Source organism: Hippichthys cyanospilos, chromosome 20 (genome assembly GCF_059441005.1).
Source record: "Hippichthys cyanospilos isolate Australia breed blue-spotted pipefish chromosome 20, RoL_Hcya_1.0, whole genome shotgun sequence".
Lineage (NCBI taxonomy): Eukaryota > Metazoa > Chordata > Actinopteri > Syngnathiformes > Syngnathidae > Hippichthys > Hippichthys cyanospilos.
In genome coordinates, this window is record NC_142388.1 from 4,884,291 (window position 1) to 4,908,019 (window position 23,729).

At 43.4% G+C, this 23,729-nt stretch overlaps 1 protein-coding gene across 1 annotated transcript in view; it reads right to left on the reverse strand.

The window, feature by feature from the left end:
- The window catches only part of syne1a (spectrin repeat containing, nuclear envelope 1a), a 109,428-nt gene that overhangs the window by 5,499 nt on the left and 80,200 nt on the right, over window positions 1-23,729 (reverse strand). The window contains exons 96-142 of the mRNA XM_088404054.1: window positions 22,291-22,404; window positions 22,066-22,227; window positions 21,773-21,967; window positions 21,532-21,705; window positions 19,871-20,062; window positions 18,919-19,050; window positions 18,578-18,678; window positions 18,216-18,363; window positions 18,019-18,147; window positions 17,780-17,953; window positions 17,355-17,570; window positions 17,111-17,212; window positions 16,652-16,771; window positions 16,368-16,568; window positions 16,112-16,285; window positions 15,898-16,029; window positions 15,486-15,682; window positions 15,269-15,401; window positions 15,017-15,199; window positions 14,806-14,955; window positions 14,566-14,742; window positions 14,341-14,496; window positions 14,050-14,205; window positions 13,808-13,978; window positions 13,552-13,685; window positions 13,281-13,485; window positions 11,917-12,099; window positions 11,230-11,376; window positions 10,996-11,150; window positions 10,770-10,917; window positions 10,596-10,690; window positions 9,600-9,837; window positions 9,258-9,452; window positions 8,678-8,803; window positions 8,160-8,315; window positions 7,304-7,462; window positions 7,063-7,229; window positions 4,579-4,741; window positions 4,173-4,360; window positions 3,936-4,086; window positions 3,043-3,225; window positions 1,979-2,116; window positions 1,710-1,901; window positions 1,128-1,425; window positions 725-793; window positions 284-417; window positions 6-132 (exon numbers count right to left, since the gene is read on the reverse strand). Of these exons, the coding sequence (XP_088260180.1) occupies window positions 6-132; window positions 284-417; window positions 725-793; window positions 1,128-1,425; window positions 1,710-1,901; window positions 1,979-2,116; window positions 3,043-3,225; window positions 3,936-4,086; window positions 4,173-4,360; window positions 4,579-4,741; window positions 7,063-7,229; window positions 7,304-7,462; window positions 8,160-8,315; window positions 8,678-8,803; window positions 9,258-9,452; window positions 9,600-9,837; window positions 10,596-10,690; window positions 10,770-10,917; window positions 10,996-11,150; window positions 11,230-11,376; window positions 11,917-12,099; window positions 13,281-13,485; window positions 13,552-13,685; window positions 13,808-13,978; window positions 14,050-14,205; window positions 14,341-14,496; window positions 14,566-14,742; window positions 14,806-14,955; window positions 15,017-15,199; window positions 15,269-15,401; window positions 15,486-15,682; window positions 15,898-16,029; window positions 16,112-16,285; window positions 16,368-16,568; window positions 16,652-16,771; window positions 17,111-17,212; window positions 17,355-17,570; window positions 17,780-17,953; window positions 18,019-18,147; window positions 18,216-18,363; window positions 18,578-18,678; window positions 18,919-19,050; window positions 19,871-20,062; window positions 21,532-21,705; window positions 21,773-21,967; window positions 22,066-22,227; window positions 22,291-22,404 (7,540 nt within the window). The remainder of the gene's footprint in view (window positions 1-5; window positions 133-283; window positions 418-724; window positions 794-1,127; window positions 1,426-1,709; window positions 1,902-1,978; window positions 2,117-3,042; window positions 3,226-3,935; window positions 4,087-4,172; window positions 4,361-4,578; window positions 4,742-7,062; window positions 7,230-7,303; window positions 7,463-8,159; window positions 8,316-8,677; window positions 8,804-9,257; window positions 9,453-9,599; window positions 9,838-10,595; window positions 10,691-10,769; window positions 10,918-10,995; window positions 11,151-11,229; window positions 11,377-11,916; window positions 12,100-13,280; window positions 13,486-13,551; window positions 13,686-13,807; window positions 13,979-14,049; window positions 14,206-14,340; window positions 14,497-14,565; window positions 14,743-14,805; window positions 14,956-15,016; window positions 15,200-15,268; window positions 15,402-15,485; window positions 15,683-15,897; window positions 16,030-16,111; window positions 16,286-16,367; window positions 16,569-16,651; window positions 16,772-17,110; window positions 17,213-17,354; window positions 17,571-17,779; window positions 17,954-18,018; window positions 18,148-18,215; window positions 18,364-18,577; window positions 18,679-18,918; window positions 19,051-19,870; window positions 20,063-21,531; window positions 21,706-21,772; window positions 21,968-22,065; window positions 22,228-22,290; window positions 22,405-23,729) is intronic.

Here is a 23,729-nt window from a genome sequence, read left to right on the forward strand (position 1 = left end):
CAAACCCGCATTCTGGTTGTCAGTGCTGGCCAGGTTGGTGAGTCCCGGCATTTCATCTTCGTCCTCAGTGAGCTCTTCCTCGGCTCTCTTCACCACATCTATGCTGCCACGACACTCACCCATCAGACGCATCTGTGAGCATTATATTTGGTCGGCGCATTGAAAAAAAATACATTTTTCATTAAGTTTTGCTTTTTGTTCGGCTTCAAACAAGATTTGATCACTCAAAGCCATTTTGATGTCTTCAAAAATCCATGATACGTTGCAAAGAGCATCGACTCACATAGCCCATGTATGTGGAGTCAGCGTCGGGGCTGGAACGGCTGGCGGCGTCCTCTCTGGCCTGCAGTTGGTACCGAGCCGCGTCCAGAGCCTCGTCCAGTTGTCTGAGGCTGGGCTCCAGTTGCTCCGGATCACCTGCTCAAAAAGCAGAAGGGGGTGAAAATCCCTAACTAAGCAGTTGTAGACAGGTAAATGCGTGCATTAGTCTCAAGTGTAAAGATTCGGTGAGGCAGGTTAAACGTGGACATTATGTGTGGACCTTCAACATGCAAATGATTCTTCTTGGCATGCCGATGGACATTAATGTGGATGAATGGGACGTGCGGCTGCCATGCTGCCCCCTGAAGGGCTCTTGTTAGAAAAGCATGATTTAGTATGGAGCTGGCAGAGTGCTCTCCAGACACATGCTGAGACATTCCTGATCAGTTATGCAAGTTCCTACCGGAGGAGGATTTCAATGTGTTCTCAGTCAGTTTTATATAGGCTTCGGGACTCTCAGGAATAACTATGTCTGAAGAGGAAAAACAAAGCATTGAGTTTTTATATAAGTTACAAATATGCTTCTGCAAAGAGTCTTCCTGGAGGAATAGAGGCTGTTGTAGTAAAAAAAAAAAAAATGGTGTAGCAACCTATATTGTCTCCATTAAATGTGCTCAGGAGTTCCAATATTTTTATTTGCGTAGTGAATGGAGATCTTGACCCATGTAATATTCATTTATTTAAGCCATTTTGTAACACTAGAAAACTGCCCACTGCTGTACTGTTTAGTGAAATCGATCGTGCTTTTGCTGGACAACAGCGCCCTCTACTGTCAAATTAAAAAACAATTCAAAGGAATGACTAACCCGAGAGCACTGCAGTGGCTGTCCGGAGATAGACCTCCTCGTCCTCTTGCCCTCGGCTCCTCCCCATATGGTTGCGTCCCCCCGGGCTCTCAAGACCCCGGCTCAGGTCGTAGTCATGGTCCCACTCCAACGGGATGGAGTCCATGCTGGCCGGCGTGTCCCGGCCCGAGCGTTCCGCCTGAATGAGGGTGGCCACCCCTGAAGCCGGCCGACCGGATGTGCGAGGAATCGTGGAGTCGCACCACTGCAGTTCAGGACCGTCCTCCGTGTCGGAACCGTCCAGCTCGTCGTCCACCAGCTTGGGAGAAAAACGTTACAAAGTGACTTCTGTGATTACTTCCATTATCTCCGCCGTGTTGCTTTCACAGTACAAAGCTATCAAAATCTCGCTTGCTATCTTCGCTTGGAAATGACTCTCCCACAGTCTCTTGGATTGGATCGATCTGGGCGTGTCGCCACGGCAACAGGTGCCCATTTTCTTTCACTGACAGCCTCCGCATTTTACCGCGGCAGATCGGCTCCGAAAAATCAATATAAACACATTGCAGCTGGTATATAACCATGTGTATTCAGTGTACTCACAGGTAAACGGGTGAGCTTCTTATAGTATCTGTTGACGCGTCCAAAGACCTCCTGGTAGTACCTCTGCAGCTCCTCCAGCTCCTCTTCGATCACAGCGGCATCCAGGGGCTCGCTCTTCTCGATCAGAGCGTTACCTTGCCTGAACGCCGTCTCGATTTTGCCCATGTTCAAGTGGATCTCCTGCTGGAATGCCTGACGTAAACAAACACAGCATGACCATCAACGCTCAGGGAGAAGCCATGAATGATTTCAGCGGTGTGCAGGACAACCTTGAGTTGTTTGATCTTGGCTTGTACGTCGCACTCGGAGAAGTGCTCAATGTTGGTGAGCTGTAGGTCCATCTCGGTCAACCACACCAGGATGCTGTCTCGAGCTGTCTCAAACTCTTCTCTCTGGTTGATGAAGTGCTGTGGGAACAGTGACACACAGACACACTTTGTTAGCTTCTGTGTGAAAAAATACCTTTGGTTAACACAGGATCACAAAAGAGACCAAAAATGAACAGGAAGCGTATAATCCTTGGGTGTGTTTAGTTATCAATAAGAAAAACTGGAGGCAAAGAATACAATCTGAGTCAGAACAATTGATATTGCGCAGGAGGGAAAACAATAGCTTGGTCTAATCCATAGGTGTCGAAGTCCGGTCCTCGAGAGCTAATCTGCTTCATCACTTTACCGCATGCACACATGCAACTTACAAACCCTGCACAGCGCAGGAAAGCTGCTAAATATATCACATTTTGCACTACATGATATTTTGCACTATCATCCTTATATGTATACAGCTTCTTTCACTCCATCTACTCCATGATAAGCTCAGAATGTCCGTCGATTCTTTTATTAGTGGTTCATTATTTCTGTCCTTATTGCTCTTTTACTGTTTTTGTTTTATCGCCTACTTTATTATTTGCTCGATTATGGATTGTAGTCTGCTCGGGGAAGTGAACAGAATAAGAATTTCCTTGTGTAGTATTACTGTGCATGACAATAAAACTCTTGAATCTTCAAGGAGAGAAACCTGAAAATCATGCATGATACCGGCCCTCAAGGAGCGGTGTGGTGGTCCAACCCATTCTGACAAGTTCTAGGTTCCTCTGGCTGGTTTAAAGTAGCGGGTGGTTTACAACCTTTGTGACTCTGGAATTTGCCTTCAGGCAGTTTTCTTATCTCCCCACCTATTCAGAGACCTACGTTTGTTGACCCTCGGGACAACAAAGTGACACAATCATCGTCAACATCGACCTTCTACCACCACCTGAGCAAATAGTGATCATACATTCAAGGAGAGAACGTATATTTTTCCATCCTTTTTTAGATGGGTCTGCAGTCATTACCTTGAGACGCCGTAGGATGGCCGAGACCCTCTTCTGCAGGTTATCCCACCTCCTGTTCCCGTCATGCACCATCTCCCGGAGACGGCAGGAGGCATCGGTGCGGTTCTCGCGGGCCAGGCGGCGGTACTGCTTGTTGATCAGTTCCAACTGGGTCAAGCACTCCTGCACTTGCCGTTGGAAAGCCTGCAAACAAAATAGGGCTTTGTTATCAAGTGTGGAGAACATTTGTGCAAAAAAAAAAGTAAGCAAGCCCTGGTGCAAACATGACAAGATGGCAGCAGGCCAGGTCAGACAGTTGCGGCACAAGTGTGCGCGCGCAAAGTCTGCCGCAGCTGAGTAGAGCAGCGAGTTTGTGAAACATGACCCTGTCATGATATGCCGTCACAAAGATTTATTATTGTACAAAGAAAGTTGATTTTGATCAGAAGATATGTATTTGACATTTTATGCATCATCTGTGATTGGCTGTCATAATTTGATAAGCTATCAGTTAATGCCATTAATTACGCCTTTTATTTGCACAAGTCTAGCGTCAGAATTTACTTTGTGCTCCAATGAAGCAATGTAAAGTCTACTTGAAAAACTAATTGAAATATACAGTGGTTCTCAGCACATGTTATATGTTATTTCACACGGAAAACGTAACAAAATAAAGCCAAAAACCGTTTTGCAAAATTCTCAATACAACACAATTTAGCAGTAAGTTGGTCCACAGTCCAATTCATTTGCTCTTAATTTGAAAAGGTAGTCACAGCATAAAAACCTGATAAAATCTCATACTCCTTAAGTGCTTCATACCGGCTTAAATAGTTCCACCTAATCTTTCAGATAGATGCTTAATTCAAAACGAGGTAAATTAAGTCTAAGTAGAAAGATCATTCAATTAAACGTACCTCAAACTTCTTGAGCTCCTCTTTGGCAACCGTGTAGAGGACTCCAGAAGAGTTGGGCATAGCTGCCGTTTCCTCTGAAGTCTTCAACCACTCCTCAAAGCGGGAGAAGTCATCCAAAAACTTCTGCCACAACCTCCAAGTCTCCTCAATCCTACACAAAAAAGTCACAGACTTTCATTTATTATCTTGAACAACATTATCACTGAATTTCCGTGCAAGCTTTTTCAAGACACCGACTTGAGCCGCCGCTCCATGGACATGGCGCAGATGTTTCTCCAGCGTCGGTCCAGGCCTCTGGTGGCCTGCTGGATGGAATCGCACTCGGCCTCGGTGGAGCACGCGTCGCAATCGTGAAGCAGCACCTTGCACAGGTTCAACACGGACGCCACGCTGGTGCTGTGTTTTTCAATGTCCTTCTGCAGCTCCTAAGAAACGTTCACGATGTGATGTTTTGCGCCATTTCGAACACAACTGAAATTCCTACATTTTGGTTTGCGTATTTTGTCAATCATGTTGCGTTTCTGTAAAAATCTGTGGACTGAGTAGCAAGCCTTATGGAACACCATTTTTTTTGATTGAAAAAAACAATTATTTGTGACTTTTAATCACTAGTGTCTAACTACAAGGAATTGTTATGTCTTGCCTGTTGCTGGCTGAGCTTCTTATGGATCTCTCGCTCGTCACACGTCTCGTAGACGATAGGCCTGGATAAGTCGGACTCGATGTGAGCCAGCCATGAGCGCAGGCTGCTCATGTTTTTCTCCAGCTGCTGCACGGCCACCAGGGTCTCCCGCAACTTCTTCACCCTTGTGGAAAGAAGCCAATGGATGAGAAAGATAACAATTGGATATACAGTAATGCATTGGATATACAGTAAATTTTGCAAATAAATATGTTTGGGGGATACTGCATAGAGTATAGTTTATAAAGAATGGCTGCATTTTTTGTGTGTTGAAATGCAAACAGTGTTTTTGAAAGTATGTTAATATAATAGCTCAAAGTACTTTCAATGATACAACCTCTCAATCATGCGCCCCTTTTTTTGGCAAAGAACACCCTAACCAGTGTAAAGCATTTTGGGCCGGGAATAAAAACGAAGTAAACTTTAGAAATGTAGTTAGCATCATTCAGCAACTGCAGAAAACATTGTCTGATGTCTTCTGTTTTATTTCTGGTTAGTTTGCAAAAATTGTTTTGCAAAGGAGGCACAAAAAACTATTTAGCAAAATGTTGTTTTGTGTTCCAATTCATTTGCTTTTCTTTTGAAAATAACAATGTATTGTACTACAAAGGCATTAATAAGCATAAAGAACAATGTATTGTTCCTTAAAAGCATTAAAATGCATGTAGATAGATGTGCTGTAATCTGCAGAAACCCTGTTAAAATCTCCTATGCCCCTTAAAGTCTACAGTTTTAATACATTTAAATGGCTTTAAAGTGTGTGGGGGATCAACCTTTTTTCCACTTATTTCCATACATTGCAGAGAGAAGTGTTTAACCAATTTTCCAGAGTTCAGACATTCAATACAAGGCACTTAGTTCATAAATATTAAGATAGAGGAGGATCTGTCCAGCCCAAAACTGCAAGCCAACATGTGTGAAGCCATCAAGATATCGTCAATGCCAAAAACCACTCAATACCGATAAAGGCGAAGGTGACATTAATAAATGTCACACATGGTCTTCACTCTTACGGACCTGTGAAGTATTTTTCTTTCTGCATTGGCTCACGAGTAATACAAGGCAGTCAGTTAACAAATAGTACAAATTCCTGTCATTCCTAGTCATCTCTGTGTTCATATTGTGCCCGAAACACGTTAATACCACTCTTATAGTCCGCCATACAATCAAGCCAATACTCCAAAAAGGCCGCACTGCACAGAATAAAACATTTGCATGCAATCCCGAACGATCTTCGGTTCAAACATGAACCACGACTCGCCATTTAATCACCACTTAAGCTCCTAGTATAGACTGCCTGGTTAAAAGACAACAGCAAAGCTTATGGAGACTCTCCTGCCTGGTGACATCGCAGTCGCAGTGGGGCAGATCCTCGCCCGGGCCGTCTGCCATCTTCTCCGTCCCCAAGTCCAAAACCATGGGGGTGCGAGATTCCCGGAGACGGCGTTTAGCAAGGAAGCGCGACTCCTCGTCTGAGTGCAAACCGTCGTCGTGTGTGGGGACTTTCTCCCACGGAGCGTGAGCGATAAGGGGGTAGGATTGGATTGGGTGGGGGCAGCTGGTGTTGTGTAGGGTGGCACAAGTGTGACTTATCAACTGTTGTGCACCAAGGTTAAAAAAAAAAAAAAAAGAAGTGTGTGTTGACGGGGGAGGGGTTCGAGTGACAAGTACTGCTGTTTCTAAATGTGGACTTACAGTCAGAGGCATGTGCTAATGAGGCAGGCTGAAATGTACACAGCAAACCCAAGAGGAGCCAAGGGCTGCAAAAGCCATGTGCAAAATAAGAATCCCCCCAAAATTGGGATGCACAAAACATTTGCAAATGGCACTGGAAAGAGATTGCAGTAATTGCTTCAAAGTTAATATCCTCATGGTGCGTCACTCGGATGAAGTAGACGACAATGAGAGCGCAGCTGTCTGTGTGAGGTCAGGGTGTCCTCCCCCCGCCTCCCTCCGGGGGACAACAGCCGGATGGCGGTGGTGGAAAATGGGGGCGGGATTATAGGCTTGTACTTCATTTAAAAAAAATGTCTGAACATGCTCAAAAGTTTTTGTTTTGTTTTGTTTTTTTTTTTTAAAAAAAAGGTTGTATTACTCTGTTCATTTCTTGGATAAACATTTTGTTGATTTATTCATTAGTTATTTATTATTATTGATAAGTATAGCATTTGTTTATTTTAACTACAGTTTTTCTTTTTTCAAAGAATTGTATTTACTATTTCAATATAGAGTATGCAGAACTACAATAAACGTCATTATTTCAATCTAAGACATTGTTCCCTCACTACAGTTATTGCTGCTTCACTCTATCGCAGATTGAGTTTTCTTTTATGCTTTTATTTACTTAGCTATTTTTCTTTATATTTTTCCCCCCTTTTTCCCCTTTTCCCCCACAAAAAAAAAAAACCTCGTAAAAAACTGTATAATAATAGATTTGTCACCCACCTGCCTGCAATCAGGTCGAGGAGGTGTGTCCAGCGCTCGCTGACTTTATTGAGTTTGTGTTGTATGTCTGCCGCTTTGTTTTCCTGGCTGGCCCGCGCCAGGCGCTGTCCCATCAGCTCCAGCTGCTGCTTATTCTCCTGAGCCACGCTGATTTCTTCCTGGTAGTCCTGGCGGAGAATCGACAGCAAATTCTCACGTGAGGACGGGCGGCTGGATTTCGGCGGATCCGCCTGGGGCTCACCTTCCGCAGCTTCTCGATCATCTCCTCGATGCTGATGTCTCCGTTTTGAGAGACTTTGCTCTCCATCTGCGTGAGCCACTCGCACAGCTCCTTGTTCTTCTCATTGAAGATGGCCCACTCGTTCAACTTCTCGCTTACCTGCTGCCTACGCAGGGACAACTGACAACGCAAACACAGAGAAGACACAATGCGATCAAGAGGGCGTGAAACAAGACGAGAAGATACATTTGGACTTGGGAGTTGAATGATGCACTGATAGGATGGAGACGTAAAACCCGGACGTCCTTCAAACTGGTGTCAATCATAACATAAATCCAAATGAAACTAACTGTAGATTGACGTGACAAAAACTGCTTAAATTCTTCATTTTAAAGCATTTTAATAATTATCTGTCTCAGGGAGTGGCTGTCTTGCCACTTGCTTTGGATTAAAATGAAAGTTGATCAGGGCTCAATTCACAACCAATCACTGTTCATCTTCTAAAGCAGGTGAGCAGTGATTGGTCATTACCTGACAACTGAGCAAGTGTGATGTCATTTTAATGGGCCTGCAAGTAGCAAAACTGCTGGCAAGAAATGGCCAGAATTTCCACAAACACAATTTTAACTAGTACCACGTTTGGAACAATGGTGTTCCGTTAACATTGAAACTTTTGAAAAATTTGGGGGGTGATATTACATTTCAATATTTTACGAATCAAATTCATTTATATTTCACCAAAAACAAGTAAATAAGACATATTTTCTAAAATAATTATCATTGATTTTTAACCTATAATTTGACTATGAATAAAAACAAAACAAAACAACAACGCTAAAGAGACTGTCGAATGTATAAAAGAGCATTCTAAGTGTACCTGGTGGCAGACTTCCTCCCATTGTCGCTGAAGAAGCTGGAGTCGCTCCTGGAGTAGCGTGATGTCATCGCTGCCGACCACGCCCACCAAGGAATCCCTCAGGAGTAACAAGGAAGTGAAGTCATCGCTCCAGCCCTCCACGCTGTTCTCCAGCTCCTGTGTGCACATGACATGATGAATAGGAAGAAAAGCCCTTTGCCCTTTGACCTTCTTCCTTTAGCCTAGCGAAACGGCAACAGCACTATCATCCCCTTGCATCCCCTTTTCCTTCCTCCGTCACTGTGAAACACTAATACATAAACGTATGCATCCGCACACCCCCACTTGCTTTCTGCGCATGCACTCCCTCCTCCTTTCTTCTCTATGCTCCTCCCCCAACAGGCCCAGGACGTGCGATGCATGAATCATGAAGACACGTCTGGGAATCACCCCCACAACAATTAACGACTCTGACGTGTGAGCAAGAAACAAAAAGATCATGTTGCCGCACGAGTACGAATAATAAACCGCATCTTCACCTTGCATCGCATCTGCTCGGCGTGCAGCTCATCGTGATGGTCCGGAAGCGACGCCGACAGCTTCTTCTTGAAGGCCCTCAGCTTCTCCAGTGAGAAGTCGATGCCTTTCTCGCATCGCTCCCAATTCTGCGCTCCAAACCGCACATAAAAGCAAAGATGAGAGCGCCCAACGGCCGTGGCGGGCAGGGAACGCTGCGCTCCACTGGGTGCGGGCTATTTTTAGAGCGTCAATAGGGAGAGTATCCGAGGATGAAACAGGATCATACTTGGCAAGGAGCGTTGCAGCTAAGAAGAAGACAGTCCAAAAATGTGAGGATTATTTATATATATATTTATATATATTTATATATATATATATATATATATATATATATATATATATATATATATATATATATATATATATATATATATCCCAAAATACCAAATGCATTCACTGCAGTATCGCAATGCTTTCCTCATCATTTTATGACTGTCATCCAATTTTTCGCAATCTAATTTGCTATAAGAGCGATTCGGCGCCCAAAAGGTCAAATCCGAATGAAAAATCGTTCAGTCTGCAGTTCCCCAACTTCCAGACCTTGAGCAGCGCGTGCAGCTCCTTCCTCTGCTGTTCCAGGCGGTGGTGGGCGTGCCTCCACCTCTCCTGAACCTCCATCAGCTCCGTCTGCAGCGCGGCCTCGGCATCCGCGTCGGCCGACAGCAGCAAGCTCCTGCCGGCTTCCACCGTCACGATGTAGCCTCCCTGCTGCCTCTGGAGAACGCGCTCTCGCAGCTGCAGGAGGCGGGACAAGGAGAGTGGACCGAGGGGGTACAAGTCAACTAAGGGAGTCTACCATCGGTTGGAGATGGGGGGTTCGGCAGTGAGGGGGTTAGAACTTATGCAGGCCATGATAAAAAGCTCCGTGGTATCAATGCGTACCTGTATCTGATCCAGAAGGTTCCTGGCCTGCTGCAGGGCGAGAGGTTCTCCTCCGGGGTGATGCGCGTTGAGCTCGCGAGACGCGTCCTGGAGCCAGCGCAGCAGCTTCTCCGACATCTCGTGGTAGCTGTGCCACTGATGGAGAAGGCTGTCTATGATGCCCCGACGCTGCTGGGCACGCCGTACCACGCCCTGCCATTGATTGGCCAGCAGGGCCAGCTTCACGCTGAAGTCGTCGCTGTTTGAGGGCGGACGCCGTAAAATGCGTTATTATGGTGATTGGAAGCGATTTTACAAAAATTGAGTTCAAAATTACACAATCATGATTCAAAAAAGGGCAACCCAATATTTCAATTTCATATACTTTTCTAGGTTATTAAAAAAAACATATAGTTATTTTTTAGGTTATCTTACAGAAAAAAAATCCCCTTTTTTCTGTAAATACCCAAAAAGTTGGGTAACACTGATATTTAAATAATAAATAAATATTTTCTTGGTCCTTATTTGAGACATAATTGGGTTATATTTTATTCAACTGTATTCATAGATTTTGTTTGTGGTTTACTGGTTCTTGAGTTTCTTGAAAGGCGCAATGTAATGGAAATTTCCATTAATAATAACTCATTCAAATAAAAAATAAAAAATCCTTATAATTAAAAGAGGTACATCCTGGGGTTTAAAGAGCTTGCACGATTATTGAACAATTTTAGCAGTAAAAAGGCATTGTCAAATCATTTGATAGCTAAATTAATTTAAATGCAAAATGAAATATTAGAGACTGTAAGACATTTTGCCACTTACTGTCTACAAAAAATTACATGTACTCAAAGGTCAGGGAATAGCCAATTACAGCTCATCTTGAAGACCATGATCACATGACCAGCAGGTGTGCACATGTGATGTCATCTTCACGGGATTTTATGGTAATTTATAATTGTTACTATTATTATTAGTTCATTTTGAGTAGTGAGGTCATAGGGTTTTGTGTCTATTTACCCATCATCCACTTGTCCTTGGTTGAGCATATTATGCCCATCGCTGATAATGGAGTAAAGAATCTGCTGTCGGCTGAACATCTCAGCCTGGAACAACTGCAAGCAAACACAGTTTCCATGAGATTCCATTCTTCCTTTAACGCACACATACATTGAAAGTCAGCGCGTCTCTGACCTCATGCTCTCGCTGCTGCTCCAGCAGACTCTGGTAGTTGCCGGTGATCTCAGCGGCCAACTTCTGCTCTGCCTCGGAGAGGAAGTCCATCCAGGCTTCGCACTTCTGGAGGAATGTCTGATGCATGAGCAGCGCCGCCTGTAATTTACTGGAACCACAACAGCGATATTTTTTTTATTGGTATCAGAAAGCAAAAGGACAGGAGACGAGCATCAGCGAAGCGTACCTGAATCTCTCGCTCAGGAGAGCCGAGTGAGACGCCCACGCTCTGTTAAGACTTTGAAGACGTTTCAAATCCGCATCGCTGAGAGGTAGTCGGTACATGAGCACGTTGACACGCTCCAGGTCTGGAGACAGGCTGCTCAGCTTGGACAGGGGAGCCTGAGAACAACCACGCTCGCTCACTCGTACACCAAACGTGCATAGGAAAAAAAACAGACGGAGAGAGCTGGCGTCCAACCTTGAGTTTGTCCATCCGCGTTTGAATGTCACTCAACGCTGGTGAGCCGAGCTGCTCGGATTCCTTCAACGCTCGCGCGGCTTCGGCGTCCGTTTGAGCGAGCGCGTCCAACTGGTCCCTGAAGCCCTCGCAGGCCCGACTTCCACACTAGTCAATTACAAAAAACTATCAGAACAGCAAACACTATCAAAAAGGAACGGGAATGGCAAGGTTATTTGTACATTGAAGTCTTTTGGGTTTTAGATAAAATATGAATATGATATCAAATAAATAATTCAACTTTTAACAAATGTTAACCACTTTTTTCAGGGTTTGTACAGGTTAGTCTGAAACTGAAAAAAATAAACTTAGTGCATCAAAGTGTCTGGAATAAAAATGTCAATCTTTTTTTGTCCAAATGAACCGTTTGATACTGAAAAACTCCTATTAAATAATAAATAATAATACATTGATGTACATCAATCTGGAACTTTAACACAGGGGCACTGATATCTTAAACATTTTAATCTGAAGAAAATGGTAAACATTTTGCTGAATTTTTCAAAATCATCAAAAAAGTGATTTAGAAAAACGGTGTTGACAGCCATTCAAAAGTTTACCGACTTTGCCTGTTTAAATTCGTATTATGATGAGAACCAATGCGCTAGCAAAACAAAGACAAGCTGGTCCCAAGTCCTCACTATGTACCTGCAGCGCCTCCTGCTGCCTGTGTAGGGATTGCGGCAGCGCCGACAAGCGATACTTCAGCGCCATGTGGTCCGACTGCAGGGCGGCAAAGGAGTAGGCGTCCACTCGGCTTCGCAGCTGTTCTCCCAAATTTTGCAGCTGCTGGAGTGAACGTTGCACCGATTCCTGCTCGCCGAGACACTCCTGTAATACCAGTGACGTTAATAAATTGTCTTTTTAGGATCAGTCAGGTAAACATCTTTATTATCGATGTGATTACCGGGTATTAGTTAGTTGAAAGGAAAAAATATAAGGGCAACAGAAATATTGATTACTGTAAGCTTTTTCTGTAGTTTACTTAATGACTGATTGGCAGACCGCAAACATTCCAAAAATGTGTTCCATTTTTCTCTCAGTTTTAACGTTAGAGAAATAAAAGAAATAAAATAAATTATGTAAGGAACAACCATGAAATATTCAGCATGTAATTTATATATTTACTGTTGTAAATAGAGCCCGACTGATACGGATTTTTTTTTTTTTTAGGCCGTTGGCAGTTTTTGACAGGAAAAAATACTGATTGGTGAATAATTGGCAAAAAAAAAAAATTCTTACAATTCAATTCATTAGGCTTCAATTCATGTATATGCAGATATTCACTAACAGAACATATATATATATATATAACATATACTTTTGTATTACAAGTACTATGATTTTTTTTTTCTAAACACACTGCAACTTCATGTTGTGTGACAAGTAGTGAAATCTAGGTCAAACCTTTGCACTACTTGCATTGCGCAAATTAAGATTTGCTTTGTTTTGCAATGACATGTCTGCAGAATTAGTTCATCACCAAATTCCATGATAAATACACAAGTATATACAAAATTATGGGATAGATTTATACGTCGTAAATACAAAATTATATTACACCAGTGTTACTTGTTGGAAATGGTTTGAGTATATGGAGATAAAGAGTTAAAACAATTGGTAAATATCGGCTATTTGGCTGATCATTTTTGGCCTATGCTTGAAGGACCATAAACGTCCCATTTATCTGTCCGGGCCGGAAAAAAAATTAATCACAACTTGTAACATTAGTGGCTTTTTCCTTTAATTCTTGAAATAAAATTCTGGAAAGAGTATTAGAGAGAACTATCCCAAGTAAGGATCAACATCCCCAGCAGGACACCGGATGACCCCTGTTGTGTAAATCAGGGGGTCTGTCTGCACTCTCTAAAGGCTTTTGTTGGGCCTAGACCTCGCCTCTACATTCAAGCATACTGAGAGTGAAGGGTGTAATTTAGTGTTCCGCAGAGGGGTCTTGTACTAAATCAGTAGAGTGAGATTGGTTTCACTCTTGTCTGGAATTTTGTACTCACGTCACAGTTCTTCATCCAGGCGCGGCTCTCCTCTTCCGTGATGTCCCTGTCGGTGGCGCTCTTGAGCAGGCGGTCGGCACGCTCCTCCTGCCTCTCCACGGCTTTCACGCATGTTCCCATTAGTTCTTTATATTGCTGCCATAGGCCCAGCAAGGCCTTACTGCTCCTCAGCTGCTCTGAGATCTGCTCTAAAAGATCGTTCCACCTAACAAAATGATTTCATTTAGGATTTCGCCTCCAATCGGGATTTTTTTTTTTCCCGCTATGTTACCTCATGTTGACGTCTCGCTGCGCTCTGTTCAGCGTTTCCGCCACACACGGGTGGCATTCGGTGAGGAGCTGTTGGGTTACAGAGCCAAACTTCAGTAGACTGCTCTCCTGCTTGTCCATCTCCTCTTGCAGGTTCTGGAAGTCAAAACAAAAACAAATCGGATTAACCCTCAACGCATTTTGCGAGAAATGTCAGTTTCAATCACTTCCTTAAACAGCTCAAATTCATGGCATTAGTCACAATATGTTGTACTCACCTCCAGACTCTCCACCTGCTGCTGCACAGCCTCCAAGGAGCCACTTATGAGCTGCAGCCGGGATACGCAGTACCTGCCCTCCAGCAGGTAGCCATCCATCTCTTCTGCAACACGCCTGTATAAGGTCCACTGTTCCAGCACTGAACGCAGGCTCACCTTCATCTGACTTATCTGGTGGCAGCAAAACTTTATTCAAGCCCAGAAAGACCACAAGTCGGTTACTGGTTAAAGCATGACCTTACCATGTGATCCAAATGAGCCCAGGATTGCTGAAGTCCTTTAAGGGTTTCCTTGACGACCACGCAGGCTTCTTCTTTCTTATCCTGGATGAGAGCGTTACCCCGTTCCTCGACTTTCTCTAGATCCTTTACTTTCTCCTTCACAAGTTCCTCCAACTCCTGGAAGAACAACACCAGAGTAAAAGATAGTCATATAAAAATAACAGCTTTATTAGATCAATGAATGAATTATGTCCATTGTCACTACTTAACCGAACAACAAGGGGCAAACTACAGTACTCTTCATAAAACTACCTGACAATCTTTGAGTGCATTCTGCACCGATGCAACATCCTCTATCCTATGTCTCTTCTTCAGTTTCTCCTCTTGGACTGTCAGCCATGTTCTCAAGGTCTGCACTCCATTCTCATGCTCAAGCCAACTTTCCAAAAGTCCTTCTAAAAGTTGAATCTAAAAAAGAAACACAAGAATTTTAGGGCCAGGTCGGCACTGTTGACAAACGGACAGAAGATGATTGACCTTTTCCGTGATGAGCCCTTGCAGTATCTGCCATCGTCTGTTCATGGCGCCGAGTCGCTCGGCGAAGTCGGTTTTATCGCTGCGCTTTCCTTCCACGTCCTGACTGCTGATCTGCAGTACCGACTGATTGACAAAGTCCACAGTCAGCTGTTTGCAGGTCAGGTCGATGCGAAACCCCTGTGGGAAAAAAAAAGGTGTTTGTGCTTTTTGTTTGGATTTGATCGTTTTGTTTCTTTTTACCTTGTACTTTTGCAAGAAGTTCTGGACCACCTCTGAGCCCACAGCTCCAGCGATTTGCTCCTGGTCTTCGCTAATGATGTTCTCCATAAGCGCGATCCAGCTGATGAGCTCGGCGATGGCGTGCCGAGACGCCAGCTTCTCCATCTGGAGCTGAGGGACAAAAACAGTTTAAGATGAGATCAGAAGCAAAAAAAGAAGGATCAACTTCTACCTGATGGAGCTTCTCCTGGACGATGGGAATGCAAGTGAGAAGCTCGGCCCATTGCGTCTCCACGTGGCCCAGGGCTGTCCTCAGACTGGCCGTGTCCACCCGCTTCAATCGCAGCAGCTGGTTGCCCGTGCTCAGGACGGAGGAACGCAATGAGGACTTGGCATCTACCTCCTTGGAGAACTCCTACAAAAAAAAAAACCCTCTCGTAATAACCTCTCAGGTTCTGAACATTCGATTGACATCAAAACTTACCAGGAAGGCACAGAGGTGATCTCTGACGGTCTCCAGCTCCTGAGGGACGGTGATCGACTGTGTTGTCCAAAACTCCAGTCTGTCCAGAGCTAATTGCAACCAGTGGCCCAACTCTACTGATTCTCTTTGGTACCTGGATTTGCCAAGTTAACAACAAACACGATTAAATCACTCAAAATTATTAACACATCTTCTGTAACGTTTTCCTGAATCTGACCTGCTCCACTGTTTGAGGGTGGAGTCAAAGCGGTGCAGCTCCTTGTTGACTTTGGTGGTGGATGAGAGCCAATGCTCTCCCAGCTGAGTCAGTTGGTTCTCCAAGTCCAAGCAGCTGACGGACAGAAGAAGCCTCTTGCCCTCCTCCAGGACCTGATAGAGTTGCGGCTGATGCTCAGTCAGACTGGCCTTCAGACGCTGAAAACCAACAGAAATAAAATTGACAACATCCATACAATCATACAAAGATTTATGTGTGTAGCATATGAGCAGATTAATGGGGCCGATTAGTGGGGCCCTGATTCTTCTTCCGTTATTTTAATCAAATATCAATTGATTTTAACAATAGCGGTTTCCCAAAAAGTAGAGACAAAATATGTCAGAGCTCAATGGAACTGGATATTCCATATTACCTGGTAGAGAGTGATTCTCTCAAAGAGTCTCTCCTCGGTCTCCTCAACCAGGCCCACTGTAGGGATGCTGCACTCCACAGCCTCCAGCTGTCTACACAGAGCCTGGTAGTCTTCCACGAGCCTGCTCCATGACTGGCAGAGGCAAGCTCATGTGTTTATCATCAAATCCTCAATGAAATAGACACATTTTGTAGGACATTTTGTTGACTCTCACCTCCAGAATGCCCTCTAGCTCCACTCCCCTCCTGTGGGCCTGCTTTAGGACGCTATGAGCTAAAGACATGGTCTCCTCCAGGGCCTGGCTTTCTCGAGGCGCTACCAGTCCAGACACTTTGCTGTAGAAGGTCTGGGTGAGGATCATGTGGCATTCGAGACTTTGGAAGAACTCCTGAAACACAAAATCATTCACGATATCAAGAAAAACCAAAAACATTTTTAAAGGTATGATTTATTAAAAAAAAAAATCTTACTTTGTGTTTGTCCAGTAACATTTGGACCTCAACGACCGAGGCGACTGTCATTTTCTGGTCAGCTGCCATCTTGTCCTGTGCCGTGTCCACCATGTCCGTGAGGTCTCGGAGCGCCGCCTCGTACTGAGCTTTGAGGGACAGGGCTCGGTTCAGGCCGCTGCGTCTGGAGCCCAGCATCAGCAGCAGCTCTTCGTATGTGTCCTGCGCCAAAAAATGTCCACCCTGTCACCAATGCTATCAGAGAAGCAAAGCTAACTTGCAATTTTTTTTTTTTTTTGGTTTACATGTAATTTGATGAGTTCTTGGTGGGAGATTCGGTCAGATTGGATTCCTTCAGCTTTGGTCCTCAACTCTGTCACTCTCTGCTCAAATTCCCTCAGACTGTCCTCCACCTCGGATAATGTCTTTAAAAAACATGCCCAAATCGTAAACGGTAACAATATCCTGTGCTTGACATTACTAATGAAAATAACAAAACATTGCGATTGCATATTTCAGAATGTTGGATCATATAAAGAGCTGTTTATCATAGTTTGTCATTCTGATGCAGACCAATATTAGCATGAACTTTAGCTAGCACCACAATAACAAATAATGTATATTGTTCGATTAATAGCTAATGTTGCTGCACAGACAAAGAATGAATGCTGTTTCAAGATACATTAGCTCATTATTATAGTTTTTCTTTTAGTCATAAATAATAGATTTTTTTTTGTCTTTTCCTGTGCGTGTTGGCATCGAACCTCGATCTGCTTGGCTGCGGGCCTGTCCACTGTTGCGGCCATCTTCTGCAGCAGCAGGTGTTTACTCTCGCTCAAAGCTGTGAACAGCATTCGGAGTTCATTCTGGCACAATGAGAGAAAACAGAAATCAACACCATCAGGAGTTTGTTATTGCACTGTTATTTTTATTATGAAGCACCATATTTTGTCATTCGATTTCTTCTACATTGCAATTTCTTTCCTTTTGATTTTTTAAGAATGTTACCTGGAAGTTTAAGTGCTCCTGGAGTTTGTCTCTCATGGTGTCGCATTGCTGTTCAAGGGTGGAGTCCAGCAAGCCCATCCTCTCCTGCAGACCTTCCAGGGTGTCCTCCATCAAGGCTCGCTCCTCCCCTCCGCACAGCCTGCCCGCCCCTCCACCCAGCAGGTCTCTGCACTGGTTCACCTCTCTGCTCATCTCCTTCAGGTCTTTATTGGTGCACTGTAAGGATGAATAGAATAGTATAGATTAGAAACTCCACTACCTTGAAAGTCCATTTACCATTAGGTTATAATACCTGATTTTTATTGAGGAAAAAAGGTGATTTCAACAAAAAAAAACACTTCATTCAAAATGCAAGCAGAAACCCTGAAAAAGCATCAAACGAATGACAATTTCCAATACGTTTGAAAGTTTTTCCTCTTTCTTACCTCTAGTTGTGTGAGCTGCGTCTCCGTATCCTCAGACAGCAGCACGGGGCCCGAGAACATCTGGTTCTCAGCGGCGTCCAACCAGTTGGAGGCAGCCGAGACCGCGGCACACAAATTATGTTGGAGCGCCGCCACGCTTGAGGAAAGCGCCATTTTCTTGTCACCGCTTTCAGCCTGCGAACGGAGCATATAGTTTTGACACGGTCAAGCAAGGAGAAGTCTAAAGCGATTGCTTTTACCTCTTCTGCGATTCTTTCCAGAGCTTGGCTGCAGGCCTCAAATAAAGCAGTCGGCGAGCGAGAGTCCTGGCAACTGGACTCGCCGCGGAACACCATGCTGGGACTGGTCAGACGGGACCGGTGGATGATCTGTATACGAGAGTGCCGTGAGACATCAGGCATGAAGATGTCACACATGTGATGCGAGGAGATCGTACCGGACTAAACTGATCCTGTTCCAGCGTGTTGAGTGAAAGCTGCAGCTTTGTGCTTTGATCTTTGTTCAGGTTCTCCCATCGTTGCCTTAAGTGGTCGTGAGACAAACTCTCTGTCTCCAGCAACACCCCCACGGGATGAGACGTCTCACTGCAGAGGAAGGATTTTTAAAAACATGACCAACCCTTGTAAACATGTTCCATGCAAGCTCTTTGTTAAAAGAGAACCTGCAGCTCAATTTAGGTAGCAATTAAGGTAGTTTTGTTTTTTTTCCCAACCAGCAACTTGCAAATGTGATATATTAGCAAGAAACTTGAAGTGTTAATTTGCATTTTGCCGGCCACATAAAATGATGAGAACGTACCTATCTCCGTTTGTCGTGATGTGTTGACTGAGTAAGTCTTCCCCAACACTGGCTACTGATTTAAGCAACTTCCTCTGCTCTGCTACATGCTGCTGCAGCTCCTACAAACATAAACAAATATTATGTTGTGTGTGTGATTAAATACTTACATTGACATGTTCAAAGAGATTTGATGAGTATGGAATTATAGTGGAACTATTCAACTATTCAAAAATTATTCTCAAGTAGTCCTAAACATTTTAGTGGGGAGTCGTATTAACTAAGACACAATTGTGTTTGGAATGATGCTAACTTGGACCAGCCTGACTCACATGTAAATGTAAAGTCTACTATCCTCTCACCATTTGTCGGAGAAGGTTGTCGTGATTCTGCTGTGTCCGTGACGAGCGAGCCTGGGAGAGCCAATCCTGCATGTTGGGGCTCTGTGAAAGCGACGAGTCTGGCTCGCTGTCGTCCTGTTCCTGCAATGAACCCTGGAGGAGGTTTTAAAAAAACAATAGTGTCAGGTGAAGTTGTCACTTTAACTACAGCATTTAAATATGCGCAACTAATAAGTCATATTTAAGCAGTGGTGGACCCTCAGGGCCAGCAAAGACTCCCTGCAGGCCTAACATAACCTGACATCATTATCATAATTAAAATAAAAGTCAATTCTGTTCTCTTTGTGTCATATTATGTTCATTTGGTTGCACTCCTTCCAGTGTTGTAGTTTTAGGTTAGAGTTTTTATCCAATCAGAATTCAGCTAACTTGTGTCGCCAGGCTGTATGATTCTGCCCGAGGCCTTCAGAATCAACAGTGCGGGCGTCTGTTCATTGAACGGGTACATATAGTTGCTAGATAGTTGCAATAGCCAATCAGATCACACGTTAGAGACAGTAAGGCCAGCTAGAAAGCCTCATGTTGAATGTGATATGTACGAGCCCTGGTATAGAACTAGGTAGGACATCATATCAAGGCCTAAATGTAGAATGCATTTCAATATTTTTTGCTGACCAAAAGTGAATCTGGCCCACAAGTTTCTCCACCCCCGCTAAAAACTATTAATGATGTTTAGCTTTAGCATGACTTAGCATCTCTTTGCTAACAAGGCTCTTTATACGGCACACAATCTCTTGTTGTTCCACAATGGAAAACTGTGCACTTTCATGGGGGACTGTTAGTACAATGGCACCATTGATGCTAATGAAAAATGAAACACCACGCACATTTGTAAAACTGGCACAATAGACGTGACAATAATTGTACACATCTCAAGGGAAAAAAAAAAACTTAAAATTATGCATCTTCTCACCTGTATGTCCACCTGTTTGTCCTGCAGCATCTGCTGGAGCTCCATCAAGCTGTCTTTCAAGGAGTGCAGTTTGGCAGTGAGCTGCTCCGCCTCGCTTTTGGTCTCGGCTCGGCCCTCCAGCAGCAAGCTCTCGCTGTGCACCGACAGTTCCGACAAATACGACACCTTCTGCTCGATTTCCAACAGCATATTCTGAAAGAGCAATGAAAGAACTCGATGAGCCTTTAATTCTTTAATCTATGAATAGAGAAAAAGTAAAGAGGGATTAGTGTTGGAGAATGCTTTTCAAGGGCCCTTGGCTGTGCTTGTAACATTCCCAGACAAAACTAAAGTGTCTCCATTCAACTGTTTACCATTTACTTCTGCCAATCTGAGAAGAGCGAGAGCCTTGCAAAAATACTCTTCTGGCATAAAGCCTTAAGAACTGAAAAAACAGCAACTATCTTTTAAAAGTTACTTCAACAGCTGGACTTTTGCTTAAATGGCTGTTTAGTGGATTAACAACCACACACTAAGATGAAATGCAAAAAAAATAGATCGAAAACCATTGTGGATTTTTTTTTCTTAAGATACCATCTCATTAAAGTGTAGTTGGTGTCTGTGTTAATAATGTATGGGTTTAGCTAAGGTTTGCTCCCCAGGAGATGTGGATCTACACGAGGCTGGTAGACAGGAACCATATGTGAACTATAATCAGCTTATTTAACCTCCCCTGACTACGGCAAACACACACACACACACGCGCGCTCCCACCATTATTGAGGAAGGAACAATTACAGTTCGTTACAGGGCAAATGTTGTCACCTTATTATTAGCTGTTCCCCTGTTGTGATGTTACCATAGAAACGAGAAGAGCAAAGGCCGTACAAGAATGTCGGGTGGCTGTGCGACCATAAATGGACATAAACCTACTTTGACCGCATTTTTTTTCTACAACAGAAGTGTTATACTAAGAGCAATCAGTTCAATTCCCACGTTTCAGATTTTTTTTTCTCACAGGATGAAAAAGTAGGCATATTTTGGTCTCATTTTTGTTACAGTAATAATACATTACACTGATTAAAAATGTGTTTTAAAGTGCCAGTTTTAATTTTTCTATCTGACAAATGAGCTAGATCATTCATAGATTAGCATAAACGCACTGGTGATGAATAGTGATGTAAACTTCGATGCTTTATTAACTAATTTACTGCCGTTGACGACTATAGAGGTCAATGATCCATTTTAACCCGATAACTAAATAAATAAGTCAAAGATCCATGTTAAGTGGGCTGGAAGTGTATCATACAGTACGTAATTTATTCAATCATAATTAACTTTATGTATTAAAAAATGTTGAATTGTAATATTTGCACTGTATTATTTACAATAAATACATTTTATTTAATGAGCTATATTTACTTAATTACAGGAAAAAAGGGCAAAAATAATGTGACGAACATTCCAAGACTATTGACATTAACAATGCTTATATAATAGAATAGAATGCTTTTAAAAATGGAAAGTTCTGGCATGATTGATAATATGAATAATAAATAAGATATATAACGTAATAATAATAATAGTAATTAGTGTGTGCACTATACACCACCACTGATGGACTTAAGTAAAAGAGGGATGTTTTGATCCTGTTGCGTCTAAAATGTTGCACAGTACGTCACCTGGCAGTCAATGAGCTGCTCCTCCATGTCAAGGTCTTCGTTTTGGAGTTGAAGGGCCGAGCTGAGGGTGGCGCGGGTGCTGAGCAGCCAGTGGTCCAGCTCCTCGGCCTCGCTGTGGTACCGTTGCAGCGCTTGCTCCTGACGCTGCTCTTCTAGCTGCTCGCTGAGCTTCTCCTGTGAGGAATAAGTAGTTACAATGCTATGTCCTTTTGTATTTGTATTTGTATTTTTTTGTGGTTACCTCCAGCAGCTGGCGTTTCCCGGAGGCCTTCATCCTGATGGTGGCCATTCTCTCTCCGAGCACGGTGAGGGTGGACTGCAGGGCCAGTTGGTCGGCGGGCTCGCCGCTGCCGTCGCCGTCCGCCAGCTCCTCCGAGAAGCACATCTGCAGCTCGCCGATTTCATCCTGCAGCATCAGGATTTCGTCCATCAGAGCCTGGGTGAGAAGTGAGAGCAACGTGAGAAGGGAGAGAAAGATTTTAGACAAAGTTTACGGACACTTTCCCAAATGCTCGTGCAGATGTGGTCCCTCACCTGATGTGTCGCCATCTGGCTCTCAGGGGTCTTGCTGGGCTCCAGGCCTTCGCCGAGCGCCGTCTCGATGGACTCCATCTTGGTGGAAACAGACTGCAGGGACTCCTGGTAGTGCTGCTGTCGCTCCAGGGCCTCGTAAAGACTCTTCTGCTTCTCGCTTAGCTAGGCGAGAAGATGAAAACGATGCGTGCCGTTTCGTTTCAAATCATGTCAGTTTCATCCTACCACGTTCTTAAGCGTTTCCCAGGATCTCTGCAGGTCATCCAGGTTGGCGGCGCTGGTTTCCATGGATGGGTCGTAGAGCTCCTGGAGGGCAGTTTGACTCCGGCCGCTTTGACCCTGTTACATGAGGTAAGTGTGTGGGACGCATAGAATCATTTTATTTGTGCACATTTTAGGAATATCTGTCTGTATATTTGCTCACCCCTGATTTAACCCTTGAGCAGTATTTTGAGCGATTTCTTTCATATCATTCTTGCAGTATTTTAGCCAAGGGATAGTAGCGTAACAAAAATGAGGTTGTAACACATTGAAATTTGACATCATCGGACACCATCTGAGTGAAATTTCAGCTCCCTAGTGTCTTTTTTCAAATTCTTTCCCTTTGATGTAAAGCTCAATGCATTGGACAAAATACTGCACGGGGTTTAGAGAGACATTTCACCAAATAGGAAGTGTGTGAATCTTAGCAAAAGCTAATCAGAGCCATGAGTACGGGTGTTGTATTCACGCCAGTAGCATCTGACTAAAGTCCCATGAGAATAGTTTGCGCTCATGATCCGCAAATTTCCAAATGCAGCACACTTGAGTTTGACATTGCTGAGAGTCTTTAAAAGTTGTAGTCACACCGCAAACAAAACAGGGCCCATCATAATAGCAGGAAGTGCAGTATTTACGAAACAAAAGAACAAATACAGTCTTATCTGAAATATTAAGTGCAGCTGGCGCAAACAAAACTTGGCAAACAAACTTTTTTTAGGCAGGTCATTGTGTTGCTAATGTTGTCAAGAATAAGGGGGAGGAGAGCTAGAATCTAAGGATTGCTAGTTCAATTATCAACTGTTGACTGAAAAGTAGACTCACATTTCTTATTTACTCTTATAATGCTAAGTCATTCATTGCCAGTCTATTTAAAAAGGTTGTTTGGCTTACATGGTGGTCAGTGGAGTCCATTACAAATGGATTTTGATGTCAATAATTGTCAATGGCAGTGAATGAGTTTTACTTAAATACCTAAAGTAGGATTTCTATGTATATTAAATAGTCATAGTGTACAAAATACACTCCAAAAACAGTTATGTAAAAAATAACCCAACTATGATTTAAAAAAAATTGACGAAATAGTTGTGTCTATTTTACCCAACGTTCTGAGTTGCTTTATACAAAACAAGCCCATTTTAGAAATTATTTTATGTAAAACTACCCTTTTTTGGTGTTGTTTTGTATAAAACAACCCAGGAAGTTGAGCCACATTGACCCAAATATTGGGTCAGTCTTTTGTTGACCATTTACTGGGTCATTTTTAAACCAACAATTATTAGAGTGTAGACAATATTCAAGGAACTCATTTTAAAAACAAACTCATAATGTAAATATATTTTTGGGTGGGTAGTAACATCATCCTGAGACCAAGCCCTGTGGACATTTTTTTTAGGTCTTTGGAC